Raw genomic sequence first — 13,937 nt, forward strand, 5'->3', positions numbered from 1 at the left:
ATAGAAGTATAGGGCATGGATAACAAATGGAATCAAGTGTAAAGCTTGCCGAAAAGCTTCAAACTTTGGTCGTGGAAGTGCTTTGAAGAATATATCTGCCACATTGTCTTGTGTCGAATATCAAACAAGTGAATATCCCTTTGTTGACAGTCCTCTTTGACATAGTGATGATGAACCTCAACTCGCTTAGTACGTGCATGAAACACTGGCTTCCATGCAATGGCAAAGCACTCTGATTGTCACAATAGATGATTAGGGGAGATGCCTAACCAACACCCAAAATCTGCAAGTAGCTTCCATAGCCAGACATGTGGGCCTTAAAGTGATCAACACTGCTTATAGCATGCTTGCCTTAGAGCAAGTCACACAACTGCTGAATGCTATTCTGATGTGTTAAATCCAACTTGGATTTCATCGCACTCATCCAGTCTTTGTTCTCAAAAGCGTCTTTGTAACACCATGGCAATGTCCTGCAAGTGACAGAGGCGGTCCTCATGTGGCCAAACAAATGTTAAGCGTGCACGCTTGTTGTCCTTTTAGATATCTAAAAACCATCTAGGAGCTCTTTTCTGATGTCTTATAACAGCCCTCTCTTCACTGCTTCATTCGTGGTGGCCTGATCAATGGGAGGCTTATTAGGTTGTAAATCAGATTCAATATGTGGTTGTAAAGCACCTGCTTGTGGCTAAGTTGAAGCGTCTGTGGGCCCATCAAAACTTGATGCGGACTTGAAGAAAGGTAATAATGTGTATCAAATATGTCAGAAGTAAATAGTTGGTTGTGTTTTACAGCCCAACAAAGGCATCACAGACTTTTTGGCAAAATAATGATAACCTTTCTTGAACTAGGCTAACATAACCTGTACCCTTTGCTTTCGGAGTATCCAATAAAAACGCAGTTGGCATCCTTATTCTCAAGCTTATGTCGAAGCTGAAATGAAACATGTCACAACAAAAATGCTCCAAAACATGCTGGAATGCACAGGGCGGGGACCTCAGCTCCGCTCTGATAGCAATGTCAGATTGGTGGGAAGCAATGGAGCAAGAAAATCAGAGCTAGAGAGCCATAAATGAGCTACGTAAGTTATTACAGTAGCACAAGAGGGCAAGAGTACAAGTGAGTGATGGTATAGGACTTTTAGTCTGACGCTTAAGCCCTTGCTCGATCAACCCATGGAGCAAATTTTTAAGTTATAAGGTTGGCTTGATGCTAATGAGCTGATAGTGCACAACATGCGCACTAGCGCACACAATAGCCTACAAGGCCATAGCAAGAGCTAAAGTACCTATCAGATGGCAGTCAAATTGACGCAAGCATCTCCTATCTAGTGCCCTTCTTTAACAGTGAATGTCCTCCAAGACTTCATGAAAGCAAGACAAGTGTCTGCCTACAACCAAAGAAGGTCATGTAAATTTCCTCAACTCCAAGCAAGAGAGACCATATACATCGGAGCATGGGATGCAACATATGTAGACATAGATCCCTTCAAAGGAAGCATTGCCAAAAAATCTGTGGGAATGCATCCTCTAAACCACAGTATGGCACACAATGATCATCATGAGGGATAATGCTGCAAAATACATAGCTTACATACAAAATGTGCTTCAATGGACAATTTTAATTTCAACTGCAGCTGTATCTCAGCATTATGGCAAAGTGGCTATCATGCTGAATGTCATTCCTGTTTTCCTACCTTTTGAGAACACTCACGGAAGAAGGTAAGAACTCGTGTTCTATTCAACATGCTTCAATTCTGACTTGTGATGACAAAAAAATTACATTACCAAAAGGGCATTCAGAGGATTTCGTACATTGGGAACCTTAGCAAAACTTGCTTTTACCTATTTCAAAATCAAAATTCAGCTATTGCAATGGGTCCATAGCCAGTAAAAAGTTGCTTGTGCTCCTTCACCATTTGATTCTTCAGTGAGCTATGTTCATGAGATTATGCCCCAACTTCCTGCAACTAGGGCTTAACTTTCAGTAACTACTTCCAAATCATTTAACTTCAAGACTTGGCTCTCTGCACATGGTGGAAGAACATCCAAAAGTGGTAAAAGAGGTGAAAGAGTAAAAGACGTAAAAGGCTTTTCTGCACATGGTGGAAGAACTTCCAAAAGAGGTGTAAGAGTAAAGTCAATGGTTGCCTAATTCTCCACCAGCATTTTTGGGCGTTACAATAAACCATGAAGCTTAAATATCTTGGCCACCCTTATTTGCTAAAGACTGCGTGGCTGCATCACTCAGAAGACCTCTGATCTTCACATCATATAAAACCTCTTCTACCTTTTTCAGGTCATATTTCATCCCTACACATCAGACAGACAGAATCATGCACCCACAGCAAGTTGTAATGCATAAACCGAAAATGGAATCTCTCTTGCCGTAATAAGGTCTTGACACAATCACAAGGTGCCAGGTCTTTCAATTGTAGAACATGAACAAAAAACTGAAAATAGCAATCAATGTTGCAGGATAGATTAGCTATTTCATTACTTTAACAATCTTTTTAAAAAACGAGACACAGAAGTGACGAAGGCAACCCACCATCAAATCGTTTCCGGAGTGTGTCATTTCGAAGGTTCAGGATACGGAAAGCAGCATATAGATCAGTAAGAAAGACCGAGGCTCTCTTTGCACAGTCATAATCCCCCGAAGTAACCTGGTTCACCACATATCTTGGCTGCCAGAAACAGGGGTGTCAAAGAGAATCTCAATCCATTAATATAGCTTATATGAGATGTTCACATGAACAGAAACTTCGTCACAAACTAAAAAACCGAAAAGGAAACCACAGTAAACTCATTGGAATATAGGACACCACACTTGTAGTATATGCTAAGTTCTGAAGCTTGCATGTAGGACTGTGGAAGCTAATTAGTGCAGACATGCCAGGGATTAGTAGCTTGATTAGCTGGAAAGAATTAAATTGAATAATCATGCATGACACATGCCCACTGCCTCTAGATGTCAGTGGGTATTTATTTCCCTTTGAAATTGGGCTGTGTGCGCGCAAGATAGTACATGACACAAAGGCACTCAAAGGGCCTAGAGGAGCTCCTCAAGAAAGGTGACAAAAAAAGAGAATGCGTAGAGGCCCAGGAGATTCTATTCAATGGAGTTGAGGCAGGAGGGTTCGTGAGATTCGGCATTTTCAAGGAGACCCCGGCTGCTCCATAGTCTAGCCTTAACAATTTACACACCCCCAGCTTGAACCAAACCCAGAAATTGGGCTGGGGTTTCAGCCCAACTTGGAGAGGGAAGAAGGGCGGGGGGGGGCAGACAGAAAGAAAAGCTGCCCCCTTGTGTAAGGCTTGCGCAAAATGAAAGAGAGCGTGAGCAAGAGTTGAGCAGAAGTAAAGCAGGGTAGAGAGTAAGTGGAGAGAGAGAGAGAGAGAGAGAGAGAGAGAGAGAGAGTAATGGAGTGCTGTGAGCACACTAATTGTGGAAATATATCTGTGCACGTACTGATGTTGATCTCGAGTTGCTTTCGTTTTACTGTATGTGTCATTGTTTGATGAGTGGTGCAGACAACTAGAAGAAGATGAAGAAAACAGAGCTGAGCAAGAAGAATGTAAGAGAGGAACACATTCGAAGAAAGGGAGTGAGGGAGAAAGTATAAAGGGAGCAAGGGAGAAGAGCCTTGAAATAGATTAGGCAATGGTTTAGCCCTAATGTGCTAAAACACTGCCTAGTGCTAACTCCTACTACCTTAGCCCATTTCCCCCCCTACTACAGCCCCATTGGTGGTACACAAGAGAAGGCTAGAAATGAGCCACACCTCATATTTTTGTGGCCATAACGAGAAGCTTGACCAAACCCCCTCATCATTAGGCGGCAACCACATAGCTGCAAGGGCCAACTCCACTCCATGGACCAACAGCATAAGGGAAGAACGCCTCCACCATCATTAACTTGGAGACGATTCACTAGTTGTTGCTAGCATAGAATAGCAGAAAAACTAGAGAGATACCCCCTTCCCTCCAATTGTTGCTACCTTGGGACCACAGTATAGAGAGTAAAATCACCACCCTTGTCACCACTGGCTAAACTTTCATCAAGCATGTTGAGGCAAAAGAAGTACTACCAACAAATAGGTAGGGAGCCCCGCAAGGCATAGGGTGGCACCGGTGACTTTCAAGGGGCTAGTTCCATTACTATTGCAGCAAGTAGATTGAGAAAAGAAGTATGATGGTACCGATAAGCATGACAAGGCCTAGATAGCTCAAGATAGGATCCATCATGCAGTTGAAAGTGGTTGGTGCATTGGTTAACCCAAAGGGCATCACCAAAAGCTCGTACAATCCGAAAGTGGTCCGAAAAGTTGTCTTATGAACACCTTGAGGATGGATCCTTATCTGATGGTACCTGCTTTTCAAATCAATACGACTAAGATCGTGGCTCCTTTTAGTCTGTCCAATATATTGTCTATACGACAGAGTGGAAACCTATTCTTGGCTGTCATTTTGTTGAGGGCTCTATAATCCACACACATATGATAGGAGCCATCTCTCTTTTGAACTAGGAGCACACGTGAACAAAAGGGCGAGGAACTAGATCTGATGAAGTAGATCATGTACCTACGCCATAATTTCTTCGGTCTGGGCTGCGCTCACACAATAAAGTAGCCGATTCCGGGGCTTGGAAGGAGCTCTATGACATGATCTTCTGGCCGCTCAGGAGGAAGCTCTCTTGGTAGAGAACATAAGAAACAATCTTTGAAAGATTCTAGAAACTGAATTTTTTCTTTTTCTTGAGGATTCACTTCCACTTGAGGTTCACCCTCCCTCTCTCTAATGAAAACCATGTGTGCAGAAATAGCCGATTTTCTTGATTTAGTAATAGAAATATTAGAAACAACTGTGACTCCTCCCGCCAAAGGCTTTGACGGGTCTTTTGACATTTTCTGCTCTCTCAAACCTAAAGGCTTTTCGAAACTAGGCAGCCATATGCAAAATGGAAACACTTACCCTCCTTCCGGAAGGCCTCAATTTGTTCTGGTGTAAACTTTGGCTTCCCTTTATAGGGCTTCAATGAGTTGGAGGTCAACATCTCCTGATGTCACTCTACAAAGAGAGGGCCTTGCTTGTGGTGTGCCCTCACAGAGAGAGGTTAGGGTAGGGTACAAAGAGAGGGCCTTTGCTTGAGGGTGTGCCTGCCCCCGTGAGGGTAGTCTAGGGTAGGACAGGTATGCCATCTTCGGCCCCCTTGCTCGTCCACATGCTGTCCCATGGCAGCCCTCATGTAAGCACATCTTGTTGCGCACTAGGGAGGCCTAGAGGTGGGGCCAGTAAAGCTTTCTTGCCAGGCCCTAGCAGCCCTTTGTAGGCTGAGGGAGGTCTGCTGGTCGGCCCATGGTAGGGCAGCAGGAGTCAGCCCTTGTAGAGGGGCAGTCAGGCCGGGAGACAGGGGCTGCAGCCCTTTTAGAGGGCTGTGCAGCAGCTCCTTTAGGCTGGAGGCCAGGCCGGCCAGTAGAGCCCTAATCAGGCTAGGCAGAGCAGGGTGCAGCCCTCCTTATAGGGCCTTGGAGGAGCCCCTTATGGGGCAGACCAGGTCGGCCCACCTAGGGGCAGGAGTCAGCCCCTAAAGCAGGGGGTCAGTCAGTCTGTTACAACCTACTAGGAGGAGAGGGCAGGCTATATATAGGCCCCCTTCCCTCATTGTTGTTCATCTCAGTGTGGTGCCTCTTGAGCAGCAGTCGTTTGTGGAGAGGTTTTCCCCAGCATTTCCTGAGATCACTTGCAGTTCTCTCACTTTGCTGTGGGTGAGGTTGGCTCTCTCTCTCTCTCTCTCTCTCTCTCTCTCTCTCTCTCTCTCTCTCTCTCTCTTCATTTCAGTTCAGTTCAGTTCCGCTGCACTTCTCACATCGTATCAGAGCCATAGTTGACTAGAGAACCGAGGACTGGAGGGAGTGTTGAGCAAGAACACAGAGAGGAGGTTTGTGATGGAAAGGTCACCTCCCCATCTGTAAGCCCCCATATGAGTGCATGGGGGGGTGAACCTAGTGTCTAAGAGAAAGCCACATGAGCAGCATCATGGCTGCCATGAGGACAGGGATCAGACAAGAAAACAGAGAGGGAGGGGCTGCCGCACCTCACAGCCAAGAGAGAAGAAAAGGAGCTGCCACATAGGCAGCACATGAGCTGCCATGTGCGCAGAGCACATAGGCAGCACAGCAGTCTGGCAGAGGGCTGACAGAGGCACAGCATGTACAGGCTGGAACAGGCCTGCAAAAGAGGCGCACACGTGGCAGCATAAGCAGGCTGGAGGTGCCTGCGTGGCAGGCTGTCTGTCAGAGAAGAAAGGGCTGGACCAGCCACTGACTAGTCAGCCAGTCTGGTCGGCCAGAATCAGCAAGGCTGGTCGGTTTTTGTCAGCAGCCCTTGGGGGCTATAAAAGGAGGGCCTCCAAGCCCTCATTCCACATCTTCTGGAGCAGCCTTTCACAAGAAGGTTGGAGCAGTGAAGCAGCTGTCTTGTGGCCTACATTCAGGAGGACCATGAGGACCTGTATGCTGCAGACAAAGCTTGAAAGGGGCTGCCTACCTAGGCTGACACACAAGGCAGCAAGGTTGAGAAGATCATTTTGGACAGAAAGTCTACAGATGCTTGAGGTGGAGCACGCAGGCTCGATATGGACTTGGCGAAGGTCAAGGTGGTACCGGATCAACTAGCATCAGTTGGTCAAAAGGTGGACTCGTGTCATTTGGCCTTGATGGTACTGAGGAGGCTACCTCGGAATTTCAAAAGCTTCGTAACAATTGTGACAGCAATACAGAGGACCAAACCTTTGACTTTTGAGGAGTTGGGTCCCTTATTGCTACAAGAAGAAGCTAGGGAGAAGCTCTACAACAACGACAAAGATGACAAGACGTTGCTGGCGAAGGATTATGTTGGCAAAGGAAAGGGCAAGCCTAACGGTGGCAAGTCCAAGAAGGATGACTCTGATCACGAGGACACTTCCAGGAGGAAGCATAAGAAGAAGTGCTTCTATTGTGACGCACTAGGTCATTTTGCGAAGGATTGCAAAAAGAAATCAAGAAAACAAAAGGAAGAGGGTAACACAAAAGCCAAAGCTAATGTGGTGATCGAAGAGCTGTTCTTGATGACATCTCCGTGTGTTACTGAGGTCAGATATGCCGACCTAGAAACCAAAGTGATGATGTTTGACGTTGAGATGTGGGTCAACGAGGAGTCAGAAACCTTTGTGAAGGTGAAGAACAGCATGGAGTGCCTGGTATCTTCCAGGTGCGTGGCTGTTGATACTGAGATGAGGGTGAATTCCATGGAGTGCCCCCTCGGGTTTCATGTTCAGATGGATGCAGTACTTCAGAAGGAGACAGTAAAGGATTACACACGCTATTGGTATGTGCCTTGATGAGGTGCATGGTTTGCTTTCAGGGCAAGCACACAGGCAGTAAGACAATCTGATATGTACTTGATGTTCTTCATTTGAGGCTTTATAGCATGTTGTGGAAAGAATATGGATTCTGCTCTTCATTTGTCTCAGGTAATGCAAGATTGAAAGGAATTGGCCTTCTTTGAAGGAAGAAGAGGAAGTGTGGGTGATTCTTCAAATCTCGGACACAGATTACTCGAAGGTGATGGACAAGGTGTACTGAAGCCAGAAGAGTACCTACTTGAGAGCTCAGTGAGAGTTCGAGGTCCAAGTTATCTGGAGATATTCATTGGTTGCGGACCTTGCCAAAGGAAGGACGGGTTGAAACAAACCCTCAGAGCATGGTGCCTGGAAGACTCCAAGTTGTTCACTCATAATGAGGGGGACAATTGGAAGATCGTAGTTCGAAAGCAGGAACACGACTAAGAGTGGTGCCAAGAGGTGCTACCAAATATGGACCTGTGTACCATGATGGTGTGTGGAAGCGGAACCAGACCTAGTGGAGCAGGAGCCACTGGATGAAAAGCCAGGAAAAGATTTCGACATCAAAGAGTTCCAGAGGACTACGACCTAGGATTGGAGCATCGTCATCAACATGTTCGCATTGGGCCGAGATGTGTTGGTGAGAGGAGGTGTTGGAAAGGTCACCTCCCCATTTGCAAGCCCCCATATGAGGAGAGATGGGGGGTGAACCTAGTGTCTAAGAGAAAGCCACATGGGCAGCATCACGGCTGCCATGAGGGCAGGGATCAGACAAGAAAAGAGAGGGAGGGGCTGCCACATGGACAGTACATGAGCTGCCATGTGGGCAGTACATGAGCTGCCATGTGGGCAGCACAGCAGTCTGGCAGAGGGCTGACAGAGGTGCAGCATGTACAGGCTAGAACAGGCCTGCAAAAAAGGCGCACACGTGGCAGCATGAGCAGGCTGGAGGCGCCTGCGTGGCAGGCTGTCTGTCAGAGAAGATGGCACAGAAGGGCAGGGCAGACCAGCAGATCAGGTCGGCCACATGGAGGCCTGGTGGAGCAGCAAAGGGGGCTGCCAGTAGGCAGGAACATGCCTTTATATAGGGCTGGGCCCTTGCCTTGATTGGAGGCCAAGGCCCTAGAAGATTGGGCCAAAGGGCCCCGGTTTGAGAGCCCTTAAAGGGCTGGACCAGCCACTTACTGGCTGACCAGTCTGGTCGGCCAGAATCAGCAAGGCTGGTTGGTTTTTGTCAGCAGCCCTTGGGGGCTATAAAAGGAGGGCCTCCGGGCCCTCATTCCATCTTCTGGAGCAGCCTTTCACAAGCAGGTTGGAGCAGTGGAGCAGCTGTCTTGGGGCCTACATTCAAGAGGACCAAGAGGACCTGTGTGCTGCAGACAAAGCTTGAAAGGGGCTGCCTACCTAGGCTAACACACAAGGCAGCAAGGTTGAGAAGATCATTCTGGACAGAAAGTCTACAGACCCTCGAGGTGGAGCAGGCGGGCTCGAGTCTAGAGATAGCCAGCAGATAGGAGAAGTACCTTGTGGTAAGATCAGAGGACCACACCATTGGTGTGACTCTGGATCTATCTCTTTTGTATTGTGTCCATAGCTTTGGACAGAAATTATTTTGGTGTCTTCTATATCTAACTGGTTCATTGTCTATTGATGAGTCTGCACATCTATCCTATGCACATAAGTTTAAGAAGTTTGTGATTCCACTCCCACACACACACTGTGTGAGCTCCTGGGCTATTCTATCAGTCTTCTACTGTAGCCTGTGCGTACCCTCTGTTGGTCGATTTCTAACAGTTTGGGGCTGTTTGGAGGTGTTCTCGTGAGGAGGATTTGAGAGGTGTCAACTGTTCAGGAGTCAAGGAAGGTACACAGACTTTGAAGTGTGTTTTCAGATTCGAAGGGAGGTTTACTCAAGGGTGGGACAGCGAGGTGCGAAGGTCTTGTAGGCTCAAAGCCTCTCATCACCATATCCAGCCCTCTTCTCCCCTTATTTCTGTCCATCCCCTTTTCTCCTTCTATCCCATCTACCCTCTCTTTTCAGTTTCATTCCCTCGTCACTCTGACAAGTCGACCCTGTCCGAGATGGCAGAGAGCAAGGCAAAAATTGCAGTTTTGCCCACATTCCTAATCAACCGTCAATTAGATGGACTGAATTATGGTGTTTGGGGGGTCATGATGGAGTCTATGCTACAATCGTATGATTTGGCAGGCTTCATATTGGTGGGAGTTGACACGCCCATTCCCCTTGCGGCCAATCAAGGGATCCTACAACGAAAGGACTCTGAGACCTTGGCTCAGCTGTGGGACCATATCAATGCAAGAGTAAGGTCGTTTATATTTCTTAGCTGTACTCCTCAGGTGATTCTCACGCGAAGCACATGACGGTGGCCAAGAGTATCTTGGAGCACTTGGTGTCCCTGTACAATTGAACCTCTCCCATGAAGAGGGTTTCCATAGAAGTCCAAATGAGACTATTGGATCCCAAGAAGTCTTCATCAATGCAGGAGCACATCAACAAGTCACAGGAACTTCATCAGGAGATCCTCTGGGCAAGGAAAGCACAGGCCATAACTCTATTGTCCCCAGCTATACTCTCAGTATGATGCCTTCTATTCATCCTTGATAACCAATGTAAGGATGAATGTGTTTGACTGTTATGCTCTAGCCGAGATAGCATGACCTCGGAAAGATCGGTGGGCATTTTCCATTAGAGGACCGACTTCTGTAATAGTTTATGTGCGTAAATATAATGGTCAAGGGAAGTAACTGCCAAGGTCCTAGGTGAGGGTGTATTGGCATCGACTAGGTGGTTCTGAGTGCTAAGGCCTAGGTGCACCTAAATGTGTAATAATGCCGAGGGGCAAATGTTTTAAATTGTGCCCCAAGAGAGGGGTAAATGGTGTACCAAGTAAAAGGTCTAAAATGATGACATGTGGCAGAGGGAACCATCTAGGGAGTTGTGGGCTTGTGGATAGGCATGAGGAATGAAAAGTTACGTATCTTTGTGTGCATGCTATCCATGAGAGTGGCTGGGAGGATATACGTGATGCCATCGCCTGTGATTTTTCCTTGCCCATGATTGACGAAATTCAAGAGAGAATTAGAGATAGATCGTATCATTTGGTATCAGAGCGTTTAGGTGGACGAACGAGAGGAAAGAGAGGGAGAGACGGTGCACACGAGAGCACATGGCGGGCTGGCTGGTCATTACGCAGGCTGACGGGCCTGAAGGTTGGGTGGGTTGATGAACGAACGAAGGCACTAGAAAGAGCTCGAGAAGACAAGTTGTCAGAGAAAAAAAGGGGAGACCCGTCAATGTGATTGAATGTGATACCAAGAGAAGGAACAGAGAGTAGAATTAGCCCGTAAATTGACGATGCCCGTGAATTGACGAGAAAACCAGACGGGTAGGAATAGAGCCTATCATTTGGTATCTGCGACTCCGAAGCGAAATCACAGGGTGCAGTCACCGACTCCCAAAAGACATCGCAGGACTCCATCTCCTGTACTCAAGAAGTCGCGCATGAAAAGGGCAAGTTGGTTGTGTGTATGGACGGGCGTGTGACGACGAAACAAAATAGCCAGGCTAGCGTTCAGGCCGGACGAAGGGAGCGCAGACGGAGGATTACTTCGTGGAGAGAGGCGTGGCGATGGACGACGCACGGACAGCAGTATGGTTATATGGCTGAGTGGCTTGACATCGAAACGTGCTTGATTAGTTCAACGAAGATTTTCGAGACTTACGAAGGTTTGGCAGAAGAAAGGAATTCGGGACTCCGGGATATTCCAAGGAGCATTATTTTTTTCCCTTTGAGATAAATTTTAGTTTCCAGTCTGCAGTCAATTTATTCCTGTACAGCAGAGTTTGCAGTCGATTTATCCCTGTATAGCACAAGGAAATTCGAAGTGAAAAAAAAAAACTATTTTCCCTTTTGAAACAATGCAGGCAAAGGGACAAGATTCCAGGGTAAATCCTGGTGAATCTAGAGCGCGATCTACGCAAGAAGTGTCCCATCACACAACGCCTACTTTGGTGGGTAGGATTTCTGTATTAGAAGATGTTTTATAGCAGATCATGAACCAGCAGCTTCAAGTGAATGCTGGTCAAAATGAAATTAGGGAGATGGTGCAAGCCTTGTCGGCTAGACTATCTAGAAATTAAAAGGGCAAAGCTCTAGCAGAGCCAGAGCCCAGTTTACACTCATCAGAACGTGCAAAGGTCAAGGTACCTAATATTGCAAACTATAGACCGGAAAAGTACGCTGGTCCGATGACCAAGCGCAGTTCTGATGTGATCGAGGTTTGGTTACACAAGTGGATAGAAGCCTTCGCCATTTGTGAAATCAAATCTGATCTAAAGAAAATCCGCGAGACCACTCACCTGTTTATTGAGGCAGCGGATAGATGGTGGATTAAGCAACAGAAAGATCAAGTTGCCCCTACCACCTGGGAAGGGTTTAAAGCTGAATTTAAGAAACACTTTCTTCCACCTGACGAAGAGTCCCGAGCTTGGGATGCTTATAGAAACCTTCGCCAGAGGAATTGGTCGGTGGCAGAGTACACTGACAAGTTCAGGAAATGTGTTATGAAGATAGCAGACTCTCTCCCTATGTCGGTTCAGTTGAAAGACTATATCTATGGACTGAACGACAAGATTAAAATGGAAGTTCGGGCTAAATATGTGACTACATTAGATGAATCTATTGCAGTTCCCTGAACTATGAGGATGCCAGAGGCAGATCTAGTGGATTTGTGCAGGCAGGGACTCAGCATAAGTACCCAAGGAAAGGGGGATTTCAGAGGAAATGGACTTCAAAGACAAGTGTCTCGCAGCCAAGTGGCCAAACCAAGCAGGTGAATCCGGTTGAGGGACCAGCAAAGACAAGTACCACCGTTGGGGTGAAAAGAAAAGTAACTCCAATGGCAGCCCGGGCTTGGTCAAAGTCCTCGTTGACCCCTAAACAAAAAGAAAAAGCTAGAAAAGAAGGATTGTGCTTCGGCTACCTTCAGCGACATCAGTGGAAAGATTGTCTTCTGAACAAAGAACGTCGCACGGCCAATAGGATAATATCTGAATGCGACAGAAATGCAGGAGAGTCCCAATGCGGAACATATGCAGATGCAATTGGCGGGACCTTCTCAGAGGTTAGTACATGTGTTGTTAAGTGTGTCTGTTACTAAGTGAGTAAGCGGTGCACCTGATAACATCCTTTCAAAGCCCGCAGCAACGGGATATATAGTTTTCAATGAGCCTGAGTTAATTAAAATGAAGGGCAAGTAGCCAATCATGATGTGATTGTGTTGTTTGACTCAGCGTCAACGCACAATGTAATTAACTCGAAGCTTATTAAGAGGCTCAAGTTAAAAACTAGTCCGTCTGACTATGCTTATACGGTCAGAACGGCGAACGGATGTTCAACTGAAGTATGGGACCAAAGGGTTACCCAGTTGCAACTTCGAATACAGGACTATGTTAAGAAGCTCGACTTTGAGTTGACCAGGCTTGCTCACGCAGATATAGCCCTAGGCATGGCTTGGCATTTTTGGAAAAATCCAGCCATTGATTGAAAAAAGCATATTTATCAGTTCAAGATGAACGGGGTAGAGTATGTTTTGCGAGGTAGAAAGGATTTACCTCGAGGACCATATATTTCAGCCATGAAAGTTTGGAAGACTCCGAAAAAGCTTCTGTGTCTGTATATAGCATCGGTAGAGTCGATTGATGATGCGTCGACTAGCACTGAGGCTACCCAAGATGGGAAAATGGCCGAGTTGGCTAAAGAGATATCGGAGAAGTTCTCTGATTGTTTTAGGGATGAGTTACCTTATGGGTTACCTCCAGAGCGGAATGTTCAACATAAAATTGAGCTTATCCCGGGGGCAGAACCTGTAAATAGACCTCCCTATAGATTAAGCTTTACAGAAGAAGCTGAGGTGCGAAGACAACTGGAAGAATACCTCAAGCTAGGTCAGATTCAACCCAGTTTTTCACCTTTTGCTTCGCCAGTGATATTAGAGAGGAAGAAAGATGATACTTTTCGCCTCTGTATAGATTACAGAGCATTGAATAATATCACTATTAAGCACAGGTATCCGATGGCTCGGATCGATGATTTGCTAGATGCATTGCATGGGGCCGTAATTTTCAGTAAGATAGATCTTAAGTGTGGCTACCATCAGATCCGTATTCAACTAGAGAGTCTGTTAGTGCCCTGCAAGTGGCGGATTTGTTTATTAGACATATTTCGTTTGCATGGATTACCCAAATCCATAGTGTCAGACAAAGATGTCAAATTTACCGGTCATTTTTGGACTGCGGTCTTTGAGACACTAAGGACTGAGTTGGGAATGAGTAGTGGGGATCATCCAGAAACGGATGGTCAGACATAAAGAATCAACCAAATTTTAGAGGATATGCTTAGAGCATATGTGTCATTGAGGCAACATGTTGGGGTAAAGGCACATTGCCACCCCTTTATTAAAGATATGACACCTATGACTGTCTTAAGACAGTCATAGGGGAAAAAACCTAATCCTAATAAAACCTATGAGTTTGT

The 13,937-nt window shown here is 46.3% G+C and overlaps 1 protein-coding gene across 1 annotated transcript in view; it reads right to left on the reverse strand.

The window, feature by feature from the left end:
* Window positions 1–1,615: 1,615 nt before the first annotated feature.
* The window catches only part of LOC147904551 (Translin family protein), a 36,071-nt gene continuing 23,749 nt past the window's right edge, over window positions 1,616–13,937 (reverse strand). The window contains exons 6-7 of the mRNA XM_087394669.1: window positions 2,548–2,683; window positions 1,616–2,309 (exon numbers count right to left, since the gene is read on the reverse strand). Of these exons, the coding sequence (XP_087250795.1) occupies window positions 2,194–2,309; window positions 2,548–2,683 (252 nt within the window). The 3' untranslated portion in view covers window positions 1,616–2,193. The remainder of the gene's footprint in view (window positions 2,310–2,547; window positions 2,684–13,937) is intronic.

The sequence above is a fragment of the Dipteris shenzhenensis genome, chromosome 2, assembly GCF_047967505.1.
Source record: "Dipteris shenzhenensis isolate YYH24624 ecotype China chromosome 2, Dip_SZ_1.0, whole genome shotgun sequence".
NCBI classification, from domain to species: Eukaryota; Viridiplantae; Streptophyta; class Polypodiopsida; order Gleicheniales; family Dipteridaceae; genus Dipteris; species Dipteris shenzhenensis.